General features: G+C 40.2%; 2 protein-coding genes across 5 annotated transcripts in view; one reads left to right on the top strand and one right to left on the bottom strand.

Annotated features, from left to right (window-relative positions):
- Window positions 1-66: 66 nt before the first annotated feature.
- PRMT9 (protein arginine methyltransferase 9) lies at window positions 67-18,680 on the bottom strand. Of its 2 annotated transcripts, none has more exons than XM_084286716.1 (14): window positions 18,585-18,680; window positions 18,209-18,260; window positions 17,457-17,668; window positions 16,834-16,982; window positions 15,320-15,556; window positions 14,569-14,736; window positions 11,398-11,500; window positions 10,202-10,314; window positions 7,712-7,904; window positions 4,610-4,793; window positions 2,627-3,338; window positions 1,098-1,251; window positions 576-698; window positions 67-374 (listed from the first exon to the last, which is right to left on the bottom strand). In XM_084286716.1, exons 3-14 carry the CDS (start codon window positions 17,640-17,642, stop codon window positions 159-161), a joined length of 2,538 nt encoding a protein of 845 aa, XP_084142842.1. In that variant the 5' UTR covers window positions 17,643-17,668; window positions 18,209-18,260; window positions 18,585-18,680; the 3' UTR covers window positions 67-158. The 2 variants fall into 2 exon arrangements, with proteins under 2 accessions (XP_084142842.1, XP_084142843.1); XM_084286717.1 differs by having other exon boundaries at window positions 18,550-18,649.
- A 4,264-nt stretch (window positions 18,681-22,944) lies between these two features.
- Window positions 22,945-27,510, top strand: part of ARHGAP10 (Rho GTPase activating protein 10) — a 141,621-nt gene continuing 137,055 nt past the window's right edge. For all 3 annotated transcript variants that reach the window (XM_084285622.1, XM_084285623.1, XM_084285621.1), the window contains exon 1: window positions 22,945-23,232. In XM_084285622.1, the coding sequence (XP_084141748.1) occupies window positions 23,079-23,232 (154 nt within the window). In that variant the 5' untranslated portion in view covers window positions 22,945-23,078. The remainder of the gene's footprint in view (window positions 23,233-27,510) is intronic.

Here is a 27,510-nt window from a genome sequence, read left to right as displayed (position 1 = left end):
CCATCAGTAAGCCCCAGAAGTCTTCCAACTCTATTAAAGCAACACAATAGCCTTTTGATCAGTAAATATATTTTCGACTTTAATATAAATTAGCAGTGATGTTATGAACAGTAGATGTATGTATAATTAACCCGAAGTCAGTTTACACATGGCATTCTTCATTGTTTCACTGTAATGCTAATATTGCTTTTATGGTGCTGAACTTCAAGCACAAGTTCATCTCCAACCTGTACTTGGATGGGCTCATCGAGAACAACTGCAGCTTGCTTCCAGTGTGAGAACTCATCAGATGTATTCAAACTGTGCTCTTCATCCAGATGAAGATGATACCAGAAGGGAATTGCAGTGACTTGGCCAGACTTGCAAATTTGTACCTAAAAAAAAATTTTTTGAATATTACTCAGTTACACCAGTTTCAAACCATTTCAATACACTTCAGAGACATCCGCAGATAAGTGAGTTCTGTATTGAAATTTTCAGCAAAGGTGAGCAATAAATGAGAAGTTCTGCAGAATGGTCGTTGAGTGCACTTCTATATATACACACACTTTCACGTACACATACACACAACTCACCTTCACTTCTCTGCTGGAGCTGTTCAACAAAGGATTCATGAGATCTAGCCTTAATAGTTCTGCTGGTTTACTCAAAGGTACACATGGTAACGTAGAGAGATCTAAATACACACGAACAGGCACCTAGGGGTACATACCACAACTTTAGATATTAAAAGCCATTAAAAAGTGAAAAGTTCACTAAATTATAATGCAAAAGTTTCTAGGAATTATTGTAATACCAGTAAGAAACAGCCAAAATGCACCCTTCTAATCACTTCTCAAGTCACAGTCACTGCTCTGTATAGTCACACTATGTCTTTGACTGGTCAAAGCTTCTTCCACACTAGGTCTAGACCAAGTGCTTCCTGTCTTCCTTTATCCCAAAGTCGCTGCATGGTCACAGAAGTGTGTCTTTATATCAAAGCAGAACAAAGAAGTTTCAGCTCTTAGTTCTCTTGCATTTTACACTGAAATTAGACAGCCAGACAGCTGCCTGCAAACTTTGGAACTGTGCTTGGAAGACATCCACCAACTTCATACCTTGAACTGGTTGATAAAAGGGGCTATATTAAACCCAAGAGTTGGTTCTGTTCCTTGAACAGCGCTCTCCAGTAATAGAGACTGTGATTCTACAAGCATCCCATATACCAACACGTACTGTGGGAATATCTTCCCTCCGCTGTGAAGTAAACATCTGTAAAATGAAAGAGATGACACTTCTAAGCATACCATTCAATAGGAAGGAAAGAACATTACCTACATTTAATAAAGAGACACCAGCTCCTCCACTAAAGTCAAGCACTCATGAACATTTGAGTTTGATCCATCTGACCCGACAGCTGTACTACACCAAAGAAAGAAAACTTGTCACATAACATTGAACTACAGGACTAAGCAGTCTTTCCTCAGTGACAGTATTAGAAACAGTGATATCTCAAGATGAAGGTGGCTGGAGTTATTCATAGCACCAGCACCTAATTCTGAAGGACTGGCAGAACTGCTTAATAAGCCCTTAAGTCAGCAAGTACTCACTGCTGGGGCACAGGTTCAGGGGCATACACCCAGGGAAACAAAGTCTGGTTAGCATTTAAGTCAACTTGGAGTGTTTTTTACTGAAGTTAACAGTACAAGAGACAGTCTTCCCCCCCCCACCCCCAAAAAAAAAAACACATCTAAGGCTGGTTTCTTGCTACATTGCTACAGAGCACCGTATTTCTGAGAACAGCAACATGACAGATGCTTTCATTCATCGTATCAAACATCTCCAATTCAGTACAGACTATTTTAGAACTCCTTTTCTTCTAGCAGGCACCTCTGCATAAGAATTTGGCAGCTAAGTAGTGCACCATATGTGTTTTCCTCCTTGGCTACTTGTAATACAGATTCAAATTGGTTGGCATGAAAAGTCAAGAGTAATTTTTTTTTTTTAAAACAGCAATAGTCTTTCAAATCATCCAAAGATTTATCCAAAAGTTGGAAAGTCACAAATATAAATCCTCTGAAATATCCTGCAGTCACTATGAATGGAGAGGAAGATTCCCTAGTGCCACAAGGGGGAAACAAATCCATCTCATCACTACACACACACACCTCATTTCTCTTGTTCTGCAGTCCTTCCCACCCCTTCCTGCAGATTACGGCTAGCTCTGTTGATGCCTCCCTGGCTGTTCTAACCCTACGAGTTTGTCTTTCAGCAGTACCAGTTTCTGTCAACAACACCAAGACATGCACATGGATCTGGGTGTGTTTTTTTAAACCTTGAGCTAAAAGCTACCTCATTTATTTAGCGACACGACACACCTAGCCCAAATCACATTCTTCCATACAAAAAATAAAGCAGTCTATTAAAGTGGTATCTTTAACAAGTGTGAAGATCTATGTATACAACTGTCAGACACCAGGAGTAAATTTGCCAGTGTCTTCAAAGTGAATTCAGTCTGTTCAGAAAACAAGCTTTTCTGACTCTACAGAAGCAGCATCATAGTAACTTTGTAGTTAGAAGGAGCACTTTTGAAAGTTTTCAGATAGTTACAGATTCATGAAAATACTTTTGTCCATTTATACTGTACCTGGATATTGCAGCCTTTTCCATCACCTCCTGCTGGATTAAGCCAGATGTCTCTATAACATCCAAAATAATAATACTCCACAGTTTGTCTGATTTGGGTCTCTGTAGTACCACATTTTCATCTTCTAAATGGCTAAGCCAAAATTCTAATGTTTCCTTGGGGAAATGATTAGCTTCTGAAATTATATTAAGGACTGCCTGATGCTGTTCTTTCTCAACAGAACTGTAGGCTTTAACTGGTCCCAGTTTGCCAGCTATGATCGGGAGGATGGAGAAGCCTTCAGACACATCTAATACGTACAAAGGATCAGGAACCACATCTACGGAGCTCTTGTTTTGATCTTCTTGGAGGTTCACCCCACTGCCGTGTCCATCAACATCCATGGACTGCAAGTCCTTACTTGGATTTAAGGATGACAGAACCTTGCCCATGGCAGCTTTAAAGCATCTGTGGTACGGTGCATTGTTCAGCAGAGCTATTTCCGTAGATTCCAACACGCATACTTGGCCTTCACCATCCTGTTTGCTAGTTGTCTGAAGACTAGCCAGAGCATTACATAATTCAGCCTCATTGCCCAAACTCAGCGTGTCATCTCCATCACTGCAGTCCATCCCACACTCTGAAGTTGAAAAAGAAATCTTCTGGATCTTCAAGTAGCAATCTTGGCAGCAAACTTCCATCATCACTGTGTCCCCAGCCTTCACAGAATAATCTTGGCAAAACAGCACAAAAAGTCATGTCAATTACTTTACAGCAAACATTATCACTGGAGCAGCCATACAGCACTCTAAAAAACATAAAGAAGCAAAGCATTATCTTTTTTATTAGTTGTTACTACTGTATACAAAAGAATTATTCTAGTTGCATTTCTTAGTCTTTGGAGAGATACAGCACAAAGCAGCTCAGGTACACAACATCCTGTAGGCTGGAACCAGCAGCCTTCTGAGGAGGGTTTCCTCCTAACCTCAGTAGCCCACTAACTGAAATTCGCTTTGCTGTTAGCATTTGCCTTCAACATAAGACAAATCTCAAAACAATCCTTTCCGTGATAAACAGGTATTATAGGTATTACTGTAAATGTTCTGTCAACAGCAGAGCTAAACAAAACCAGAAGAAAGTACTTTGGCTATAAGGTGTTAAATATTAATATTTACATTTTAATACTTCCTGTAGACAAACCTGAATTTGTATTTATATTAAGAACAATAGCTATGGTTTAGAAAAGGTGAGACTACATGTGAAATAAAATATAAAATAAACCAGAGCATTTCAGAGCACAATTCAAGACTGCCTTTGGATACTGTGTTTGTTTTAAGAAAGGAGAAGTTCTGATACAGACCAGAATTCCAAAACAAAACAGCTAGTTTGACAAGTATTTTTTTCAACAGCAACACAGGCTAAAATATTCTCCTCCTTCTGTAATTTCAACTGAACTAGTCTATGACACAGCTGCCTCTACTGTCTATCAAAACCTAGAAGTGAATGGAAAACAGGTGGACAGAGAATAGAGGCTGCTGCAAATGACACTAGCACAGGACCCTGCAGAACAGCTGGGTCCAATGGAGTTACATCCAAAATGAATGTGAGGGGTGTTCAGTTGTCTTTTTGTAGCACAAACAGGTAGCAATTACTACCTCACCTCCCTTTCGTATGTCACATCCTGACTATATAAAGCCAGTCAGCAACCTTACTTTTTGGAATTGCTTCAAAAAACATTTGATTCAGCATAGAAAAAAAGTAAAATGTGTTTGTTCTCTCAGACCTGGCCCCTGATCTACTTCACCACAGTCCCACAGGCAAGACCTGCTGCAGTGGCTGCACACTGCAGTTCTGAAACTTGGTCAGGAACCACCTCACAGCTACTTGTCATTGACCTTCTAATCTAATTACTGCTATTTCCTAGGCTCTGAGATAAAGTGCTTAGCTCAAGAACAAAATGAAGACAAGTTAATGTACTGCAACACGAAAACCTACAGGACTTACCAGAGAGGCCCTGCACAGGATAGACTGCCTGTTCCCAACAAGTTTCCTCACTGGGACTCGTAGATAGAGCATGCTCGTCATCAAGCTGTAGGACAAACCACACCACAACAGCATCTAGCATTCCTCCTTCAGTCACTGGCTGGCTGAGCTTCCACGGCTTCCTACCTGCAAGGCTCTTCAGCTCCTGACCAGAACAGAAAGAGGAAGAAGTGTGAGAAAGTTCCTTTCCATGAATCAAAAACGGTTTCGCTGCAGTCATTACTAAGTTGCTCAAATTGCTGTACCAACCCATGAGGGCACCCAACAGAAACCCCGAGTTAACAAGCTGCTACAATACCAATTTTTCAGTATCAGTACTCATTAGGGTTCTCTTTGCACAGGAAAGCAGAGTTATTGGCACACAGCCTACTTGCATTCGTTAGCCATTAATGTACACACACCCACATCTAAGAATGTATGTATTTAGAAGCTGGGAACTGCAAGAAAAGAGTTTGGTTGGCAAAGCTTGCCTTATGAGAAATAAGGGTGTGTCTCTTACACTGGACTCCAGCCAATGCTTAGACACATACTTCACTTAAAACCTGCATTTAAATTTAATCAGTTCCAGAAATACTGTATGTAAGCACTGAGTTCACTCAGCAGTTCAGCATTATCATTACAAAAAAAACAAGTCAAGCATCTTTGAGGATGCTTTGCTTTCCACTATCTAGGCTATTGCCTTTGTGTAAAAAGCTTGGGTTTACACAGTTTTACTATTGGAAAGTACTAGGATCTTCCATAAAGGGACCAGGTTCTCAATTCTCCAATACTTCCTAAATAGTTTTAAATATATAACAGGAATTAAGTCATTTTTCATGTATACTTTCTTTTCCCCAGTAACTACCTCCTACTATCAACACTGCCAAACACAAAGCCCAGCGCTGATGTCCTAAGACAGTTCTGGCACAGTAACAGGCTATCGATCACAATGGACCAAAGATCCTCTTAGTCACAACCATTATGCTTAGTAACATCGCAGCGTAAAAAATTATTGGCTTCCTGAATTGCTCGTGTCAACACTTGTGCTCTCTAAATTACAATCTTAGGAAAAAATACAAGGCAATAGAAAAAGTTCCACTCCAAGAACGTGACTAGCTCTCATATGCTGCTTTTTCTACTCTTCCTTTTTTATTATTGGCCTGTGTTCTCCAGAAGTTGGTTTACCTCTCATCTCACAACTGGGAGATGGCTGAACAATGCACACGTCAGAGTTACAGGACACTAATGAAGTTCAGGATGAGATCTCACTTCTTGAAAAAAAAAAAAAGTGCTTTGTTGGCAATAGCTCAGTTCCTTTAGGGCCTGAAATGAACAATCAGCTGCAATTACCAGCTGTTAAGGTAAACAATCACTTCCACTCCCAGTGGCACTGATCTGCTGCCAGCAAACAATACCTGGGCTAGGTGAAAATGTCTTCAGCCTGCAATTATAGCCACAACTCATTCCTCTGCCTGGGAGGAACCAAGCTGGTGCTGTTAAGAACAGCAGTAATAAAGTAATTGGCACAAGTCAGCTGCCTTTTTATTATTTTGACTTGTTATAATTACTTCTCTGATCTTTACTGGTATCTTTGAAGCATCCTATAAAACACAGTGCAACAGTATTTCTCAAACTGAGTTAAGTCTTTATCTCAGTTCTCTCAAATAGTAGTTAATACAAGCAGAATAAGTGTAACGTTCCTTCCTGTTGTTTAAAAGCTAAGTTTATAAAACGTATCTTTGAATTTACCTTACTAGTGCTAACTGAGTTTAGATCTAAACTTCCATCTTTAGTTGGTAATTCTGCTACTGCTGCTGAGCACAGTGCACTTTTAAAAAAAATCCCGTATGAGCACAACAGGTTTGCTTGCTTTTTTTTTTTTTAAAGCCACTGTTAAACATCAGGAGTGGCCACTACAGAGAAAAATACCACTGGAAAGTAACTGAGTGCTGTTGAAATGGCCATACTTGCCCAGTGACAAAAGTAACAGCAAATAGTAGCTAATTATTCCAAATAACTTAATTGCACTTCTTCCCTACACCTCTACTTACATCTTTACCATTTCAGAACAGCATGACTTCATTTAGGGTAACAAGAAATTTCAGTAGGGGAATTATGAACTATGGTTTACAGAGTTCTTTTATCTTTACAAGTCTACCTGCAGACAGAGGCTTAAGAAGAGTCATCTCTCAGATGTAACGGTTTCTTATTGATGCTAGAAGCAGAAGCAACATCAGGTCACAGAGATTGCTCCCAGTAGTATTCTGAAAAGCCCTGTCTTATTTCATTTTTAACTTCAGGATGTCAGAGAAGCCAACTAGGAAGAGCTATTGATTCAGAACACTGCAATTCCTGGCCAAGCAGTAGCCAAGAATAATTTCATTTATATAACAACCTATTTTAAGCTCTGACTCACCACTTCAATGCAAACTCTTTACCATGGGTCAATGAGCAAGAAGCACACTCACCAGAGATCAGATTTATTTTTTAGCATGCTCAGCTGTGAGCAGCTGAGGTCTTTACCTTACATTTCAGGCCTATTTGGTGTACGCAAAGATATTCTAAGCAAAATGCACATAAAAAGCCTACTGTGTTTTTACAAAATTGTATTACAGAAATACCATAAGATACAGCCCATAGGGTTCTGAAGGGCAGAATCAAACTGATTAAATGGGATATGGTAACTTCTTTACATCCTCTACCATTTACATTGACCCAAACATTTAGAGACATTTTGGTACAAGATGTAAAAAAAAAAAAAAAAAAAAAAAAATCTTCTTTTGTCTTGAAGATTTCTTTGACAACTCTAACCTTAGAGGAATTAACGAAGTCAGCTCCGTGATTACATAAACCATGTAGGACAGGTCTACTGCATTTTTCCTCCCCTTTTCTACACTGATGCTGATGGCTGCTTGATCCAAAGGTGAGCTGGTTTAGGGAACTAAATTACATCAAAAGAATTCACCGCCTTCAAAAGAAGGAAGACTGTCATCCGATGAATCATATTGTTACCACAATGAGACAAATACCGATTTATAAATAGGTTAGCTTTAAAAGATGTAAAAAAAAAAAAAAAATCATTACCTGCAAATTGTTGAAATCCACTGTCATTACTTGGAAGGGTTCTGTAAGACGTTTGTAGCCTCCAGGAATTCGACTGAGCTTCTCAGTGGTGTAAGGTTCAACAGTTTCTTCTGAACCAGCAAAAGCATATGTTGGACTGAAGAACTGCACTGAATTTGGCAAAAGTACACCAGCGACTTCTTGCGTTTCCACTCTGGGGTGGGGGAAGAATGAAATTTGATATAATTTGACAAATAAATCCTTCCAAGGCAGGCTATGTGTTTTTAAAGGCAGAGCAGAAGAATAAAACAAGAACTTAACATTCCCCTAGAATATTGATTTACTGTTATATGTTATGACTCCTGGAAGACAGCTAATTCAAACTTGAAAAAACAATATGCAGTACACTGGCTTCTTAACAGTCTTGTGGGTAATTTAAATACATCTTCAAACTTCAAGCAAAACTTGAGTCTTCTCAGAAGTTTATCAGTTCATTTGTTCTTCTGGAAGTAAATGTATTTCACATCAATCTGAAACAATTGCTTTAAAGAGAGAAATAATTTCAAGAGAAAAAGAAGGCTAATCAGAAAAAATACATCAGTAGAGTTAGGTCTTACAGTGATTCTAGAAAACAAGTAATGGGTACAACCAGCATCAGCTATACTGAAGAAATAATGTTTTAATGATAATTTTAAAGTAATAAAGCTACAGTAAGAGGTAACCCAGTAAGAAACTTTTTGTGAAGTTGGCTTAAATGCAGCGAAAACAGAACTAAAAGAAAGCTGGTACTATATGTCTAGAATTTCAGCATATTCTAGGAGGAAATCCTAAAAATAATCAGAACACAAGAAATGCAGCGTAACTTAAAACATCACTAAAACAGAATTAGTGAGCAATAGAGTACAAGGCAAATATCAGTGCCAGAAACAGACAACTCATCTGCGAGATTATCAACAATTAAAAGCAAAAGCTGATTTCACATCTGAGCAAGAGACAGTGTTTGCTTACTAGATTAAATATAGTCTTGAGCATACTTCAGAAAAAAATCTCAAGTATTCATAGACCTCTGTGCTCTATAACTACTTAGAACCACTCAGGGAAGAAAATTACGTCATGAGGACAAGCTCTAAGAGAAGCTGTATTAAAGGTATAACAAGAATAAGAAATACTGTGCTAGGTGATATAAGAAGAATGAGGAAAGATGCTTTCACAACAGTATTTCATCAGGCATCTTGCTCAAAAAGAACATTCTAAAAAACACAGTTCTGAGGCAGACCATGAAGGCACCTGGGGAAATGTGGAAACGTACATCAGAAGGATACAAAGAGATCTGGATAGCTTAAATTTGAGACAAGGTTAAGTGCTTTACATAAAGCTCAACAGCACTTGTTAGGGGTATTGACTTAAGACCACTATAGCTATTGGAGTAAAAAAGGGATCTTAACCTAGAAGGCAGAAAATTTAGAAGTGACTTATCTTCTCAGCATATAATTAATCTGTAGAAGTCATTTCAGCTCTGCTGACCACTTGACCTTAAACTACACTATTAGAATGGACATTTACAGAATTATAGAATTACACAATCCAAAGCTACAGTAGATTATGTTTCATCCCATTTGGGAGAAATAGTCATTATCTTTCAATGCAAAAGACATTTTAGGAGTAATTAGTTATTCACCATTTACAAGAAGGTTCTTCTATGGCCATCTGCTATGGGAACTTCTGCCCCTTTCTGGCTACTGTCCAGGTGTACTGCATTGGAAAAAAGTCACTGATGTGGCCTAGCTGTTCTCCTGTTCCAATACAGGAAAACAGCTGTGTAAGTCAATGTGTTTTTTTTTTTTTTTGTCTAAGAGTAATAATAAGAGTAATACTAAACAAATTGCATCAAGTCAAAACCTCTTACAGAGAGTCTCCATACAGTAATATTGTTTTAGATTATAAAAACAAGAATAACTACAAAAAATAATTGATACACAGCCAGAACTGGTTCCTACAAAGAAACGTGACAGTATGTTAGTTCAGCATTAGGAAAGCCACATACTCAGAAGGATAAGGCTAGGTGGGGTTATTAACACCATGCCTTTACAAGATCCTGTCCACACCTTCTGAAAGCATTAGATCCAGCAGTGAGGTATGGAGCAGATTATAAGGAAGGTACAATAAGGATAAAGGCCAACTGTTAATCCAATAATCTTCAATATAGAAACTGAGAAATAGTTTTACTACTAAGGAATTATGTTTCTTTAGGATGTGGTAAAGGCATATATTTCAGCATTACTGAAAGTCAAGAGTTTCTAATTAAGTGATCCAGAAAATCCAAACAGGAAGGAGGAAAAAAAAAAAAAAGGAGCCTAGAGAAGCATTGAGAAGAGTGGAAACAAACCACAATGAGACAAACAGCTGTTCAAAATGTAAGGAGAACAGTAAATGGAAAGTCTTCAGTAAATCATGAGGCCTTTCTCCAGGTAAGAAAATATGGGTCCAAGCTGTGCCAGATTTTAGACATACCTGTGATGTCTACGTATCTCTTTGCATTCCACTGCCATCCCAAATATTGTTGCACTTGAAGGAATAACTCGGCCACAGTCTTCAGTACTGCCATCTTGATTTTTAGCCTGTAACTTGAATAACATGCAATAAGACCTATTTATATCATTACAACCAAGCCTAGTTTACACCAGGATTACAGTCAAAACATCAGGAAGTTCAGTGACTGGGTAAAATCTCCAGTCTTTTTCATTCAGACAAGCATTAAGCTTGTTTCTTACATGTGTATTTTAATACATCCACACCATCATCTTTACTTTTCAGTCTACTTCCCCATGTAACTCTGAATTATGTTTTAAATTGTGTTCTATTAGAGTATACTGAAATATCTGAGTGCCTTTTTTTTTTTTTTACATGCATCATTCCAGCACTTAACACTAGAGGTCATCAGTTTCAGTTCAACAGAATATGTAGGTTTCCAGCCAGGCAAGACTTATTAAATTCTTATTATTTGGAATCAAGGCAGCATCCAAACAAACAACAACAAAAAATCCTTGTATTTCATAAGGCCTAACAAAAGTTAAAGTAATATGACAGAACTTTGTATGGGTTAACATACACCAGCTAAAAGACAAAATATGAAGAGATTTGTTCAGTGTTCCAAGAAAGATAAAAATTAGCAAAAATAAAGAGCATATGGCATATTTATATGATGAGGAACTCTTCCCTAGTGTTATGATGAGAAGAATTCCTATTGTAATTTAGCACTTTTTTGCTTAACCTAGCATGAGTTCCTGCTACCTAGCTGACATCTCAAAAAATAAAATGACTAGGTTGCAGAGCTGCAGGGAATTTGTACCTTTTTGCATATACATACCAACCCCTTTGATGTTACTTATGAGGAGGAAAAAAATGAACAGTGATCAAGAGCGATTTCTGTATGCTGCTCTTGAAAGGCTGCACCAGGCAAACATGCATTCAAGTACCTGTCTACTCAGAACAGCAGCTCACAGAAGTATGCAGCTCTCACTTTTCAGTCAAGTTCATAAAAACAAACCCTAGAACACTAATCTTTAGAATTATCAGCAGGTATGAAATATTCACAAAACAGTTGTTCCTCATTCGTACGTGTGAATGTGCACACAAATGCATTTGTGAATATATATTGAATGTGAACAGAAATAGAAATCACATTGTCATGTACCTATGTCACCTACCTTTGGCTGTAAAAGTAGATGTTCCCAAGCATGTATCAAGCTCTCCACAATCCCTTCTCCAAATAAGCCAGCATCAACAGTTTCTGTAACCACTAATGAAACTCTAAACAGGAGAAAAAGACACCATGAAATACACATATTATGGATATCTGTTCACAGTCATTTTTTTTTTTTTTTTTAAAGAAAAAATGAATGGCCACTCCAATTTGAGATCAGTGCACAACTTCTGCAAGTGTTCTGTGGTCTCAATACCGATGGACAACTAAATTCTTTTAACAAATTAATCAAAATGCAGGTAAGAAATAGACATATCAAGCAAGAATTTACCATAAAGTTTCTTGGTTAGTGTTTATGAAAAAAAAAAAAAGAAGAGATAAGAGTAAATAGATATTATAGATAAGAATCTAACCCAAAAAAGATGTTTCAGTCTGAGACACAGACAGTGATGCTGCAGAATGTTTATTTTGTCTTCACGTTGTGCAAGAGTATATATCCATGTGTGCACGTGTTACAGATTTTTAGCATTTCTATTCAAAGTGCAATAAAATTACTATAGTGGGTTTACGTGGCAAGGTTTTGGTAGCAGGGAGCCATAGGGGTGGTTTCTGTGAGAAAGATCTAGAAGCTGCCCCATGTTTGGGAAGGGCCCCATTGTTTTCCAGATCCGAGCCAATAAGCGATGTTGTTTTGCGCCTCTGTGAGAGCATATTTAAGACAGGGAAAAAAACGCTGCACCACACAGCAGCCGGGAGAGTCAAGGGAGTGAGAGAACAGCCTTGCACCAAGGTCAGTGTAGAGGGAGGGGGAGAGGTGCTCCAGGCGCCGGAGCAGAAGTCCCCTGTGGCCTGTGGTGAGGACCATGGTGAAGCAGGATGTCCCCCTGCAGCCCATGGAGTACCACGGTGGAGCAGGGTTCCACGCTGCAGCCCGTGGAGGAGACCACGGTGGAGCAGGTGGCCCTGCACCGACGGAGGCTGCCGCCTGTGGAAGACCCCTGCCGGAGCAGATTCCGGGCCGGACCTGTAGCCTGTGGAGAGGAGCCCACGCAGGAGCAGGTGATCTGGCAGGAGCTGCTGCCCGTAGGGGAGCCAGGTTGGAGCAGTTTTCTCCTGAGGGATGGACCCCGTGGTACGGACCCATATCTGGAGCAGTTCTGGAAGAGCTGCTGCCTGTGGGAAGCCCACGCCGGATCAGTTCATCAAGGACTGCATCCCGTGGGTGGGACCCCACAGCACAGGGGACGAGAGTGACCAAGAAGGAGCGGCAGAGAAGAAGTGCTGTAGACTGACCATAACCCCCATTCTCCCGTTCCCCTGCGCCGCTCGGGGGGAGGAGGTGGAAGAGGGTGGATGGGGGGAAGGTGCTTTTGTTTTTTTTTCCTTTGTTTTCTCACTTCTCTCGCTTGTTAGTTGTAGGCAATAAATCTTACTATCTCCTTATGCCGAGTCTGTTTTGCCCGTTACAATAATTATTGCGTGATTTTCTCGTCCTTATCTCAATCCTTGAGCCCTTTTCACATATTTTCTCCCCATTCCTCTTTGAGGAGGGGGAGTGAGAGAGCGGCTGTGGTGGAGCTCGGCTGCCCACTCGAGCGGAACCACGACAACAGAGTAATGAATGCAAAAGTCCTAAATATCCTCTGGATTTAAACTAAAAAGTGAATGACATAAAACATTTCCAGAAGAGTAACGAATTACTCCTGACAGGCCACACCTGTAACTTATCAGATACACTAAAGAGGATGCATATAGGCAGTTAACACAACACAGCTGACACAACTAGACAAGGCTTAACTAGCATGCTCACCCATTGCAGCTTTATTATTATTTTGCATTGTAGAGGCTGTACTACCACCACAGATACAATATTGAATGTTAGTAATGGGAAGTGAAACAAACCATTTCCTTCCTGAATGTTTAATCTGCACCCCTAATATTGGTGAGCTGAAACAGTAAACCAGTGTCTTGCATATGCCAAAAACAAAAATCCCCTAGGATTTCCACCTGCTAAAAATTTGCAGATCTTCCTGAAGAACTCTTTTTGAATGGGATAGTGAGCAAAAAGGAGGAGAATATCGTAAGCAGCCTGAATCATATATAATGATCAGTGTACTGCTGGATCAAGTTTTAATTTGTCAGAAGACATTCTAAACTGACCGCTTAAAATCATGTAAAGAAACCACAAGGATCACCAAAACCAATTACTGGGTCCATACAAGACCACCCAAAAATCAAAACGTATGTCTGAGAGCACTGTCCAAACACTTTTTGAACTGTGCTAGGCTCAGTGCTGTGACCACTGCTCTGGGGAGCCTACAGCTCTTATTTTGCTTTAGAATACATTATTTAACACTGAAGAAAATCAACTATTTAGTTTTCCAAAGCACACAGATCTCTGCTATACAAGACAGGTGGGAAGACATACATACACAAAAATAACACTCAACACAAACACAGAAACTTATTCTCTCAGGACAGGTTGCACTCTTCCACTGAGTTTTACTCCAGCACCTAAAGCTACTCTCAGTGCCCTTTGGATCTACCCCATCGCAGGGTGCTGACATTCAGTTAGCCCACCCACCAACACTCCACATTTAAAACATCAGAAGCCTGCACACATCACATTGCATTTTCTTCGCTTCAAAAACACAGCATCACTTTCTGTAGTGACTAGAAGGGAGAGGAAGTTTTTCCCTCACTCCTTCAAAGCAAGAGACTGACACACTGCATTTCTGCTCTCTCTGACAAATGCAGGAGTTAACAGGGAGCTACAGGGGTGTGGTACATCCCAGGAACAGCCTTCCTTTGTAGGAATACCTCCATACCTCCATCCTATTCACCAGCTGCAGAAAACAAGTCACAAGTGTGTCAAATGATTACTTCCACTGTGTAGTAACCTAGCTTATTTTTTCTTATTACTGCAGTGTAATTGCATATGCCCCAAAGCTACCACCAAACCATTGAACTCCTTAACTTGTGAGATCATTGATTTACCGTAGAAATTCATGTGTTCTCAAAAACATTATCATTTCTGCACTGCTCTATAAAAAACATAAAACCTTCCTCACATTTGCTATGATTAAGTACCACTGACAAAGTTATTTCCTGTTTAGGTCACAGTACATTTTCTTGAATTGGGAGCAGAATACCACAACAGAGCACAATAACTTACCTTTCAGGTATGTGCTTTGGAATTTCTATATCAAGTGACTTCAAATGCAGAAGCTTGATCTCTCTTTCCATATTATTTGCTGCCACCACATCACAGGCAAGTTCATACATGGTTTTTGATAATTCGCAGGCATAGACAGAAGATGCTCCTGCCTTTTTTGCAAACATACTGAAAAAAAGAATCAGAGCTTTTTCCCCCTCCGATTTAAATCTTGTCAAGTATGGAAAGATAGTGAGTCTTTTGAAGTTCAATTTACACTGCTGATTCATATTCAAAGGGATAAACGTTTTTCATTAAGTGAGCTAGTTTCTTCTGTAAACACTGATGCCACACTAATTGTTACTCTGTTGATATGCTACCAACAACAATAGCATAGCTAGGGAGTATACTGCTAAGCCCATTCTTTACAGTACAGCATTTTCATTAAGCAACTTCTGCCAAATAAGTACTATACTCAGTATTTTAGGACAGAATACTTGACAATAAAATTCCAAATCCAACATGAATTCTCCAATACATACAGCAATTCTTAGCATTAAAAGGAAACAAGGCCCTCCCAATAAATCAAATTGATTCAAAAATTGGTTCCAAAAATACAGTTAGACAATAACCTCAAGACTCAATGACTTCTGAAAGCTTTGTTTTGTTTGTTAAGCTTCGTCTCAACAAAGCATGAAAGTCTTTTTCAGAAGCACACAATTTAGACAGATGTTTCCATTAATTTCACATTAAACACGTACTTATGACATACCTCAATATTCCTGTTCCTGTACCAATATCAAGGACAGACTTGCACCCTGAGCGGACAGCATTCTCTATTGCTTTTAGATAAGTAAGATTCCTCTTGGCATCATTGAGCATGATGAAGTGCCAACGTTCCACAAGCCAGTTTGCAACACGGTAAAAATTCTCCTTTGCATCAGCAAAGTCTGGGTTAAGCTTCACTGCTTTGTGAAAATATCCAGCTGCTTCATCTCTAAAGCCCATTCTAATAGTAAAAAAATAACAAATAGGAAGATATTCAGTTGCCAATTATCTGTACGTATGTACAAGTCTATAAAAAGACCTTAGGACAACGGAAATATCTCACACTAGTTGGAAAGATCTCTTTAAAAACACCGATATAAAGAAGTATTTACAGCTCTACATCAGATCATTTGGAAATGCAAAGGTAATCAAAAAATTGCAGTCTTTATCTAGTATTGCTTTTTTTAAAACACAAATGAGAAGGTATAGCTTACTGTAACCACATGACAGCAGCAAATCTGCAGTCTCACAGATTTTCAAATCATAATAGAATGATACAAAAATCTAAAATTGTCCCACCATATCTAACTTGCACATACTGTAAAAACAAATTTTGATTTGCCTATGCTTCCAGTAAGTGGCAATCTCAAAAATAAACTGTGAAACTGGAACAATTTTTTTTTTTTAAAGATAACTGTAGCATACTCTTAAATAAGATGCACTGAAAAATAAGATGTATGAAATGCATCAAAGCATATGTTTTGTTAGCAATGTTGTATAAGTTGTTCCTTCAAATAAGCAACCAGTCAAAATTGTATATCTAACCAAAGCTGCTTTGACCTATGATTTCTGTCTTAAGTTCCAGTTTCAGAAGACCTTAAAATTCAGAGGAACAGCAAAACACCATGTATTTCAAGTTTTGTAGAAAGCAGTAGAAGAATGCATTTAGGTATTAAACAACAGTATAAGCTCAAACCATTTAAGAAAAAAAACAGCTCTACACATTATAGTACACACTACCAGCTTCCTCACTTGAAAGATCTGTCAGATGTGACCTCAAGAAGGACTGAAGTCTAGTCAGGTCCCTAACAATTACTGCGTTTGCATACTAACAATACAATGGAAGATGAACTTCAAAAATTTTAAGTTAACCACAATTACAGTAAACACAGTAACTCTGAACAATTATGGTCTTATTTCTGTTTAGCAACTTAATAAATGGTTAAAAATACACTTGAAGGCAGTAGTACTATTACATTAAGCTTTTAATTCAGCAGAAGTGCTCTTTTATACATATAACTGGCTGTGACTATTAACATATATTAGTATCGGGTACTTACCTTTCTAAGCTAACAAACACAAAATTCAACAACATGAACTATATGAAATTAAACATGTGCTTGTATTTATTTCTTTTAAGCACATTTTATGTGTTAAATTATGTGAAATTAGTTTAATTTCATTAACGTATAACACTGAAGTAAGCTTTACAACAGCTGAATATAGATCACTACAAACCTGAAAAGATGTTCTCCCATACTATTACATATTACTTCATCATTCGGATACAGTTCGAGAGCCTGTTCATAGCAGTTAAAGAGATCTTGAATCCGTGCTAGAGAATCTAGTTCTTCCGCCCATTTAAAGAGAGTAAACTGAAACGTTTCCTAGAAAATAAAACACAGACCATTGAGTTGGCTATAGTTACCAGAAACATCCTGACATGCACCTGAACACACTTCTTTCACTAAAGCAGCACCATGCAATTGCTCACTATTTTCCCAAGTTACTTGGGACATCACTTACCATTTGAAGGAGCTAAAATAAGCTCTCAAATATCCACACTGAATATCATCACCCAGCAACATTATACTAAGAGCCAGGATGTATACTACTGCATGCTGTGCTGTACTACAAGCCAATAATAACAACAAGGGATTATCTTTATTGAAATTCGTTAATGCATACTGCACTGGAAGTGTGATTTTCTTCCCACAGAAAAATACAACTCATTAAATAAATTGCTATCTGTTACTATTTTTCTTCTTTTAGAAGACTGAGTAGCAAGATCAGTTACAAACAAAAAGTCACAGGCACAGAACATGTTACATAGTCTCAAGAGAAAACCAAACAGCACTTACTTTGACACTGGTCTTTAACTCAGGGGCTAGATTCAGTACCAGGAGATAGTGAGCATATGCAGTTCCGTAATCCTGGTCCTCCAGGCAATGCTCGGCACTCTGCAGAGATCGGGAAACCAACTCCCGCCTGCCGGCTTCCTGACCACCTCTGGGGCTCCGACGAAGTTTAGCATTGGAGTTGGGCATTCTGAAGGATGGAAGTACTACCCTTCCTAAAATCAACGAATTACACGTTCTGTAGGCCAAAAAGGTTATGCACAGAACTGGTAGACAATGCAACATATTCAGAATTTACAGGTATTTAGAACTCTTCCCCAAATCCTAAGCATTCAGAAACATTCTTATCTTTAAAGTTTATGGAAACATCAGGGGTGTAAAGATGTAAAGATAGTGTACACTATTCAAAACTTAGGTATGAAACATACTTGTATTGTACTAGATCCTAAAAACAGCTTGTATTTCTTTGCTTTTCAAGAACTATTTTTTTGTAATGTGTACTTTAGCATATCTTTAAGTAGTTTTACACACCAGGAACTCACACATTCAGAGATCTCATAATCGACCATAACATTTGCAGGTTAAGGCTCTTCCACTTCAGTAACAGCATCCCCATAAACTAAGGGCTTCCAGATAGAGAACTTTTTACTTTACACGAGGTACCATGATTGTTTCTTCCCCTCAAGAAAGCATCAGTTAACAGCATCAGTACACACGTTTTAAGTGTTAACAGTTACCAAATCTGCAATGCTTACCTACGTACAAGGGCCTAACAGTGCCTTCGGGGTTTTCAGATATATCCTAAAGCTGAAGAGAGCGAACATTACGTAAAGAGGAACCACAAGGAAGACAGCATCACCTTAACAGCTTGTTTAATTAAAAAAATAGAAATGAAATAAAAAAGCCCCAGCCACGTAAGAAGCAACCACCACCAACTTACACAGCAACACGCAAACCCGCCTGCCACACGGCTCTGGGGGCCCGGAGGGCAGCAAGGACAGGGCGGGCAGGCCTCACCAGCACCGGGCTGGCGAAGCAAGCCTCAAGACCCCCACCCAAGCGAGCAGGGGGCAGCGGGAAAGGGAGAAGCCCGTACCCTGCAGCCGGGCCGGGCGCTCCCGGGGCCATCACCTGCTGGGCGCCAGCCGCCGCTCCCCCACAGCCCCCAGGCACGCCGCGAACCGCCGCCATCTTAGGGCCCAGCGGCAGGCGGTGCCGGGACGTGCCGGCGCCCCGCCCAGGTGGCCGCCCCCTAAGATGGCGGCGGGCGGGTCCACGCCCCGCTCGCCTCAGGCCCGCTGGAGGAAGGAGGGAGGCGTGAGGCGGGCTGCGCCCCGACCGCAGAACCCAGTTACACGCCGCAGAATTGAGCAACTCTTCTGCCTCACGAGATTGAGAAATCCCTTTGCTTCATCTTTATTTCTGTTTAATTTATGAGGAAAAAAAAAACTCCTCCCCCCTTTTTTTCAGGCTTCTCCTTACTATTTAAAGTTTAGGCATTAGGCGTTCACTTTATCTTTTATTTACCTCAAGGAACAGCTGATAGACAGAACATCTTTAAGAATCCAAGAAAAAATCAGAGCACTAGAAACTGGTATTACAGAAAAACTAACGCTTTGTAAGCTGACAAGGAGGCTAGGCAAAAATTTGTAACTATTAATAAGCAAAAGGCTTGAGAAAGCTAAAACAAAGTCTACTTTTTAAATGTAAATTTAGCTTATTCCTTTTTAGGTGAAACTTCAAAACATTTTGATCAGAAACCATTCCTTAAAATTTCCTCACTGCTTCCTCACGTGGATTTTGACTACTTATTGGCGGGGCGTGCCAAGCATGAATCTACAAATAACTCTGCTTGTCCCTCTGCCATATAAAAACGTGCATGTGCATATATATGCACATATATATTGTCCAGGTTATTTTGCCATCCACATCCAATGTTTAAAACTGGAAATTCAAGTCATAGGAACACAGGGCTAGAAGTGGCCCACAGCACTGTTAAATCCAGTCCCTTGCTATTCAACATTACTCAGACCTGCTCTACATGTAAGAGCCTACTACCTTAAATGTTTATAGCATGCAGTGTAAGAACCATGTGCTGTGCAGGCACCACCCATAATTGAACTGCAGTTATGGTGTTTGTAATATTTAATTTTAATTACGTTATTGATAAGTCAGGAGAATGACATTAGAGGAGAAAAATTCATACCACCTATTTTTAAGTCATAAACAAGTCCAAGTTGTCTTAGGCCTTTGACTCTGCTCTATATTAACAGAGGAGCAAAATTCAGACCTTTGCTCCCACTCCTCAGTGCCTTATCTTGCTGTCTTCAATGCCTATGGCATCACTTGACTTCCACTGTGTAATGTGGCAGGCTGCCTCCTCCTCGGATCAACCACATGCAAGGCCCTGGAGTGATATTTTTTTTTCCAAAAGGCAGCGTTCATTTGGTCTTACCACTTTCTGGGACAAGAACAGGCTATGGCACTCTATTAATCATGAAACATTGGAACATGAAGCTGTTTATCATTGCTTCCCTTCTCTAAAGGGAAAATGCAGCTCTCCCAGCGTTTTACAGTTCTGGATATTGTAGATGCCTTCACTTTTGAGAAACAAATTAGTACAATTTAAAAATGCCTGACCAGCATTTTGAGCAAGGTGAAAGTAGTACATATGGAGAGGAAAGTTAGTCTAAAAGAAACAGTGGTAGTTAAAAACATGGTAAATCATGGTTAAATGGTTAAATCCATGGCAAATGATTACTATCCTAGACTACTGTAAGTAGGAGTTAAGCCTGCAAACATTTTGAGTGAAGTGACCCAAAGGACAGCAGAGGACAAGTAGTTGAATGATGCCACAAGCAGTTTCCATGTAGGAAAAACATTGCCAGAAAGCACAAAAGAACTGGTAAAGCAGTTGGGCTGAATGAATTCTAAGAGGACATACAAATATCATCAGAGTGTATCAAATATTTCTTATCTAAACTGAGCTATAAGTCAGGATATAGTGTCTTATTAAATCAACTGGTATAAACAGACGTAGCCCTTCAATTTTGAAAATAAAGCAATGAACTTTAAATTAGTTACAGATGGGGAACAAGCTTCTCTAAATTTAGCTTAATTATGCTTTCCAGCTACAGGAGGGTAGCATGGGGAGAAAGACAACCATTAACATCTGTGGGACATAGTGGGAACATGAGGGCATAGTACAGGTGATTATCACCTATGGACAGTGAGGTGTAACAGGAGTTGGACTGTCCTGAATACTGTGATGGGCCAGGAGCTTGGTAGCTCCATCATTTTCTAAACCTCTTCAGCTGTGTTTTTAGACCAGAGAAAGTACCAGATACATAGCATAAATATTTTATAGTGCTTATTTTTAAGCATAAATCAAGTATTACTGTGTGCTAATTTGACACGATTTAAATTGATATTTCACACTGTTACATTTGTGGGAGAAGATTACTAAAAACTGACAATGTCAAATCCTTGCAGTTTGTATGAGTCAATTGAGTTCAAAGGCTGGAGAGGGTTTTTTTTTTAATTCCATACTCACTTTGTACGTCTTGATGGAACACATCAGAGAAAAAAAGGCCACAGAATATAATGTTTGCATACAGCTGCATACTAAGATAATTTGTTGGGTAGAGTTTGTGTTACAAAGGAATGCCTGAAGAGAATGCCCATCTTAGCAGTCATGTATGCGATTGCTGTAATAACATTCAGACTAGTTCAGTTGACAGTAGATTAAATAATGTTGGTCTGCATCATGGGTGGTCAGACATTAGTCCATTTCTATTTGCAAACCTGATGTATGAGAGGAATATGCAGCATAGTAGTACCTTGCATATGCGTAAGGCTACTAATATAATGCAAGGTGGGAGTTGGAATGAAACCGTGTAAACTCTAGCCCAGAATAGGGCTTTCCTCCTGAGGTAAAAGTGCTTAGGAGACAAAACTGCAACACCTTGGAATGATGTAGTTGCTGCCACTGTTTTCATTGGTGTTTTCAACAACTCAACACAGCTGCATGTTTCAAATGGTAGAAGCTGATATCAATGCTCTGTAACAAAACATCAATAAAACTGCAAGTTAATATTACTAATTGCTAACTCATCTCTCCATAGCATACAGATTAGAGACAGAACCAGCCACAGGAGAACAAAATAACAGTGTCTTTCATGAAAATCAGCATTTTGAAGTGATCATTCAAGAGAATAAGAAAGGTAAGGAAGAACAAAACAAATGCCTTGATAGTGTATGTCTATTGTATAAAATAACTTGAAGAGGGTGTTTCATGAAACCACACTTGCAATGATTATCAAGGGTAAATAGCCACAGCATAGATGAATAATGGCATAAGGACAGGAGGTTGCCAGAACTTCATGTAGTCATGCTGTGTTAGTATTTAAATGAAGCTACAACAAGGCTGTAAAATTTGATGACCTTAATTAGAGAGTGGCAGAAAAGAAGACTGCTGATATAAAAACACTTTTAGCCTTAATTAGCAAAGAAAGTGCAGCTCCTTTAATTGCTCATTAAACTTCTTTTTTTTTTTTTTTGCCCATTTAATTTAATGGTTTATTATTTCTCCTCAGGTCTTCTCCCCTTCTCTTTTTTAACCACAATTCTGTCATTTCAGGATCAGAAAGTGTTTTGAATTGGTGGGTCAGGCTTTAGAAAAACACATTTAATCATTTTCTGTAGGTGCTAGGAATCCAGAGTGTTGTCTGCATAACAACACTGGATCAACAGTGCAGAATTTTGCCGGAATAGTGAATTTGCTTCCTTGCTTTAAACGTGAAGTTAAAAATAAAATATTAGTAAATATAAATAATAAAAATAAACAAGTTTTTAAAACTTGAATTCAAGTAACTTCATGCAATGTATGCAACCTGATTACTTTACAACATTTCAGTGGAATAATAGGAGAACTGCAGTAACCATAAACAAGCGTGACAAATATTATTCTAAATTTCATCCTGAAGACGAGCGCAGGACAAAGTAAACAAACTATTCATGGAAACTATATTTGCTCTTGAAATGCTGCTCCAATAATGTAAACAGAGATAAGAAGTGTTTGTTATTTTTTAAGGTTGATTTTAATTCTCCTTTTAAACACAGCTCTGCGTGGCATAGTGGCTTCTCAGCTAAGTTTGGAAAACAGTCGCAGCAGGCGAGGCGGTGTAGCAGTTGGGACACTTGCTTGAAAGGCTGGGTGTGCAGGGTCTTCTCTCGGCACCACCTGCGGTCATTTCAGACAAGGGAACAGTCCAGCACTCGGGAAAGTGAGGTGATCGCCTCAGCCTCTCGCTGCAGGAGTTGCACTCCCTGTCAGCAGCACCCCTCTGCCCGAGAGGGCGTCGTGGCAGGCTGCCGCCCTGTGGGCTGGGCCGGCGGGGAGCGGGCCGCCCCCTCTCCTCCCTCTCTCCTCTCCTCTCCCCTTCTCTCCTCTCCCCTCGCTTCCCTCAGCGCCGCCCCTGGCAGCGGGGAGGCCGCCTCGTCGCTGCCCGCGCCCAGCCCTGCGCGGGGGGAGCCGCCGGAGCCGACCGCTCTTTGTGGCCGCGGGGCTCGCAGCCGCCGGAGCCGGGTTGTGAGGGGAGCCGAGGCCGGGCCGGCCCCGCAGCCATGGGGCTGCAGCCGCTGGAGTTCAGCGACTGCTACCTGGACAGCCCCTGGTTCAGGGAGCGGGTGCGAGCCCACGAGGCCGAGCTGGAGAAGACCAATAAGTTCATCAAGGAGTTGCTGAAGGATGGCAAAAACCTGATCGCCGCCACCAAAAGTGAGTGGGGAGGGGAGGGCTGGGCTGGGCTGGGCTGGGGGTCGCGCCGTGTCGCCGCTGTCGCCCTGAGGCTGAACAGCGCCTGAGCAGCGGCTCGCTGCTGCTGCTGCCTCGGCTTTCAGGCGGCGAGCAGGGGGCTGCCTGGCTTCTGCTGCCCACCTGCCGGCCCCCTCACAGCCATTTGGGGCCTGGCTGGGGTCTTCGGCGGTGTATGGCCCGAGCTGAGCCGGGAGGGGAAGGCTGGGGGAAGGAGAAGCCCGGTTCAGTCCCAGCGCTGTGTTACCGAGCTGAGCGGCGGAGCGCTGCATCGCCTACAGAAAGCCACACGTAACACGTGCATGTGTTCCTCACCTGCCGAGAAGCTCCTGGAAACACATCTTTGTTAAAATTTTAAGCGTGTTCAGGAATCACAGGAGTTACGCTTTTGCGGTGACAGCGCTAGTTATCAGCGCTGTGGATTTGGCCTTTCAAAATTTGATGGCAATTTTGACTTTTGTACTTGTTGGAAACGTATATTGTGTGTCTGTGTGTAGTATCTATGTCGTGGTTTGGTGATAATTTTTTTTTTTTTTGTCTTGAGTGCCCACATTAATAGACATTCTTGATGTAGTATTGTGCTAGCGTAATTTAACTTAAGATCTAGTAGTATAGTCACCTAAATATCTATTATGATAGTTGATCCTACCAAGTATACAAATGAATCACTAAAGCAGCACTCTGACACCATTCTATAAAGTATTCTGCATCTTTGATATCATGGGAAATTTCTGAAGGCAGAGAACTACAGCTTTCAAGGTACTTCTTTTAAAGCAGGTTGAGAGGGGTTTGGCCACTGGTGTGGGATGTGTAGCTGCCTGGATAGGATGAGAGTCGTAAAAGCAGAGGTAACCCATTTGGTGCAAATAAACGTTCTTTCCTACTTGTGTCAGTTTGAAATACCTGGGTAATAAATAAATAAATAAATAAAAAGGTAAAAAAGGTAGAAAACATCTTATCAAATTTCACTTGTTTGTAACTCTTATTTGTTGGCCAGTTAATGTTCAGTTCTTGCAAATCAAGTGTTTCTTGAGGATGTTCTGTAATCTGTGATTTGTGGTGTTGGTAGAAGTCATCTTAACATGGAATACAACGTACAAAGTGTCTCGAAATTTGAGCAAGAAAAATAGAGGGAAATCGTTCTACTTTGCTTATATTCCTCAGCTCCTTAGACAGCCTTCTGGCAAGTGTCCCAAACTCTGTTTCACACACACAGTTATATACACAGAACTCAATTCAAAAGTCTGGAAGTGGGGAAAGCCCTAATTTCTGTGAGCCTCCTGACTCCAGCAAAATCCTCTGCTGATAATGTTGATTTGGTGTGCAGTGAGTGGTGGACGTAGCTGTGTGTGGTAAGCCTCCTAACGTGTTTCGGTTTTCCACAGTTGTCTCTCCCCTCTAGAGAGCCCTGTTTGACAGGTTTGAAATTGGGTCGTCTTCTGCTGCTGCCGGTGAAGCAGTGCCACTGTTCAACAGATGTTAAAAGCCAAACCGAACCAGAGGAAATGCAAGGAGGAGTTACGACTTGTTAGAACCCTGGTGGTTAGCATGTTGGTCCTCCTTGTGCTTGCAGAAGAAAGCACTGGCATCTAAATAAGTTGAGGAACCAGATTCTTTCACCATCAGGAAACCAAATGGGATTAATGTTTGTTCTGAAAACTGGGCTCAAGAAGTGGTCTAGACTCAGCTATTCATCTCTGTCAAAACCGCATTTTCTACATGAAGACTGGCTTGCCACCATCAAGAGAATGTGATAATTAAACAGGGCATTTCAAGAGCTTAAATGGCTCCATTTTAGCCAACAGTTGAGGATGATTTTATTTTTTTTTTAAAGCTGTTTTAGTAGCTAAAGAATTTATTTCTAGAACTGGGTAAATTACAAGAAGTTTCACCTGTTATAATTGATATGTGAGCATAGTGAATTTCCTGATATGTAGAAAGTACTAGGCCCAATATTCTTAAATTTGTGAGAAATGAACTGACTGTATAGGAAGCGCCTGCATTTCCTTATCTGAGCTGTTTTCAGACTAGTGCTTTCCTTATTTCCCTTGTAAAGCAGTAGCTTACCAGAAATATTGTGAGGATTCTTGAGGTGTGAATAACTTATGCGACTTAATGCATCATGCTTCCTGTCTGACAGAAAATATTGCAAGTGGCTTTGATGCTCCATCCCGTTTGTATCCTCTGTTGTACGGGAGTGTATTTTCCACCTAAAACTAATAAGAATTAAATTTTGTTAGTACCAGACTGTGCTGCTTTCAGAGGAAAAGGAAAATCTTTTGTGTTCTTAATTCGGTGAGCTTCCACCCCTCAGTTACGAGGTACGCTTCAAGTGGATCTTTGCAGTTTTAGGTCTCAGTTGTTTCAAGAATCTGATAGAAAGATAAACAAGACTGACTCAAAGCTGTCTCGTTTCCTGTGTCATGGTTTGAATCACTGAGTTGTCTACTTCAAACTAAATATTGGAAAAATGAATAAACAATAGGTATCTCTTTATTTTCTTATGGCAGTTAAATATGTTTAAAAGGAGTACAGGAAGTTTTTTTCCACTGATCAGTAAGTACAAGTGGTATGCACATACGCCTTTCAAAATAAAAATGCAGTATATCTCAGGGGATTCTAGTTCAGGCAAACAAGTGAAGATCAAAATAGTTTAAAAATAACTTCTGGATGGAGTTAGTAATTCTTCTGTTGAGAGAAATTAAATTTAGAGGTGCCTGATCAAAGAATCCTTATTCTGAAATAAAATAGGAATTTGAGAGGTTTAGTTCAGAGCTCTTAAAATCTGAGATGCAAGTTATTGGAAGGTGCAGAATATACTGGATAACTACTACATACTTGCTTCCTAATTCCTCCCCCTTCAGTGGCCCAAGTCTTGGTCTCTTGACAAGAATGTAAGATTTGAAGATTGTTTTTTTCTGAAGCTGAGACTTTTCCTGTAAATGTGCATCAGGAGCTGTCGCTTTTTATATGGCAGGATTCCACCCTCAGGGTGGAGTAGGAAGAATCCACACAAGGGGTTTTGTGAAGGATGCTTCTGTGTGCCCACAGCTGTTTCCAGTGCGTGCATGCATAGCCTCACACTTCTGGGATTTAGGCTTGTATTAGAGGAGAACTCTGTTTGGGTTCAGCTGCTGCGATTTTGTAACAGGCTGCTGAAGAAGAAAGAGAGAAGCTGGGAAAAAGTTGGGTTCCCAGGAGACTTCAGAGGGATGGTGTCACTATGCTATGTCCATCCAAGGGGAAATCCAGACAAAATTTGGAAGGGAAGGGTGCCCCACATGAGTGCTCTCATCCTTAGCTGAAAAGCATCATACAGCCCTTCATCAAGTCTGCACCATCTACAGCTGCTACCACAAGGGCACTGCAGTATTCAAATACCCCTGTCACTTGTGCTAGCACCCAGAGCAGCTGTTTTCCTCTGCTTGTACCCTGAGAAACTTGCTCTCCATCAGCTGGATGGCCAGCTTTTCACTGGGGCAGGTCTGTCTCTTGTTAGTGTTGCTATGCAGCTGTTTTGGTTGAGAGCCGGATAGCTTCTACCGTACCTTGAGGTTTTGGTTTTGTGAGCTAAGTTTTGTGATGTCTCAGCCATTGTATTTGGTGTGTCAGAGGAGGAAAACACATCCTCACTAGTCTAGTGCTAGTCTCTGCAGGAAACTGTGTGCTCAGATTTCTAGTGACTATTTTTATTGCTGTTACTGTTTTATGCTTAAAGAAATGTTATTCCTTGTACTTTTCCAGACAGAATATAAAGCAAGAACCAGATTTCTTTTGTCTTTTTTGTTGGAATATGAAGAGTTACTGGTAATTGTCACTGAAGAATGCTGGCATGCTCCAGGGAGTATTTCTGCATTCATGAGAAAAAACAGCAAATTCTGTTTCCACTGAGATATTCTTAGTTATTACTAACCGGTCTTTTACAAGCTCACCATCGAGAAGATAAGCAGAGTGGAAATCATGTTGACAATGGGAATAAAGCCATTCCCAGTCCCATCCTTGACCTACTGGAATAGGCTGAGTATTTCTTCTAGCAGAGTTGGCTGATGAGCAATTCCTAATCCAAATCCAGGACCTAATTTGTTGTTGGTGTTGACCAAACACCTGTTTTTGTTTCTGGGCACCTTCTTAGTGTATGGTGTTGGTTGACCTCTCAGATGCTGCACTAGGTGGGTTTTTGGTCTGACCAGAGATGGATGTCATTATAAAACAGTAGTGGCTGTTGTAATCTGTGTAATAACA

Source organism: Netta rufina (assembly GCF_964035555.1).
Source record: "Netta rufina genome assembly, chromosome: 4".
NCBI lineage: Eukaryota > Metazoa > Chordata > Aves > Anseriformes > Anatidae > Netta > Netta rufina.
Note: the sequence above shows the minus strand (reverse complement) of the source record. Positions and strands in the feature narration are given on the sequence as shown.

Coding starts and splice junctions, on each gene's coding strand:
- PRMT9 (XM_084286716.1), bottom strand. CDS start 17,642: ATGCCCAACTCCAATGCTAAACTTCGTCGGAGCCCCAGAGGTGGTCAG. Junction 15,557..16,833: donor ATGGGAGAACATCTTTTCAG/GTTTGTAGTGAT, acceptor TTTTACTATTAG/AATGGGCTTTAGAGATGAAG. Junction 1,252..2,626: donor GAAAAGGCTGCAATATCCAG/GTACAGTATAAA, acceptor TTCATTTTACAG/ATGTTTACTTCACAGCGGAG.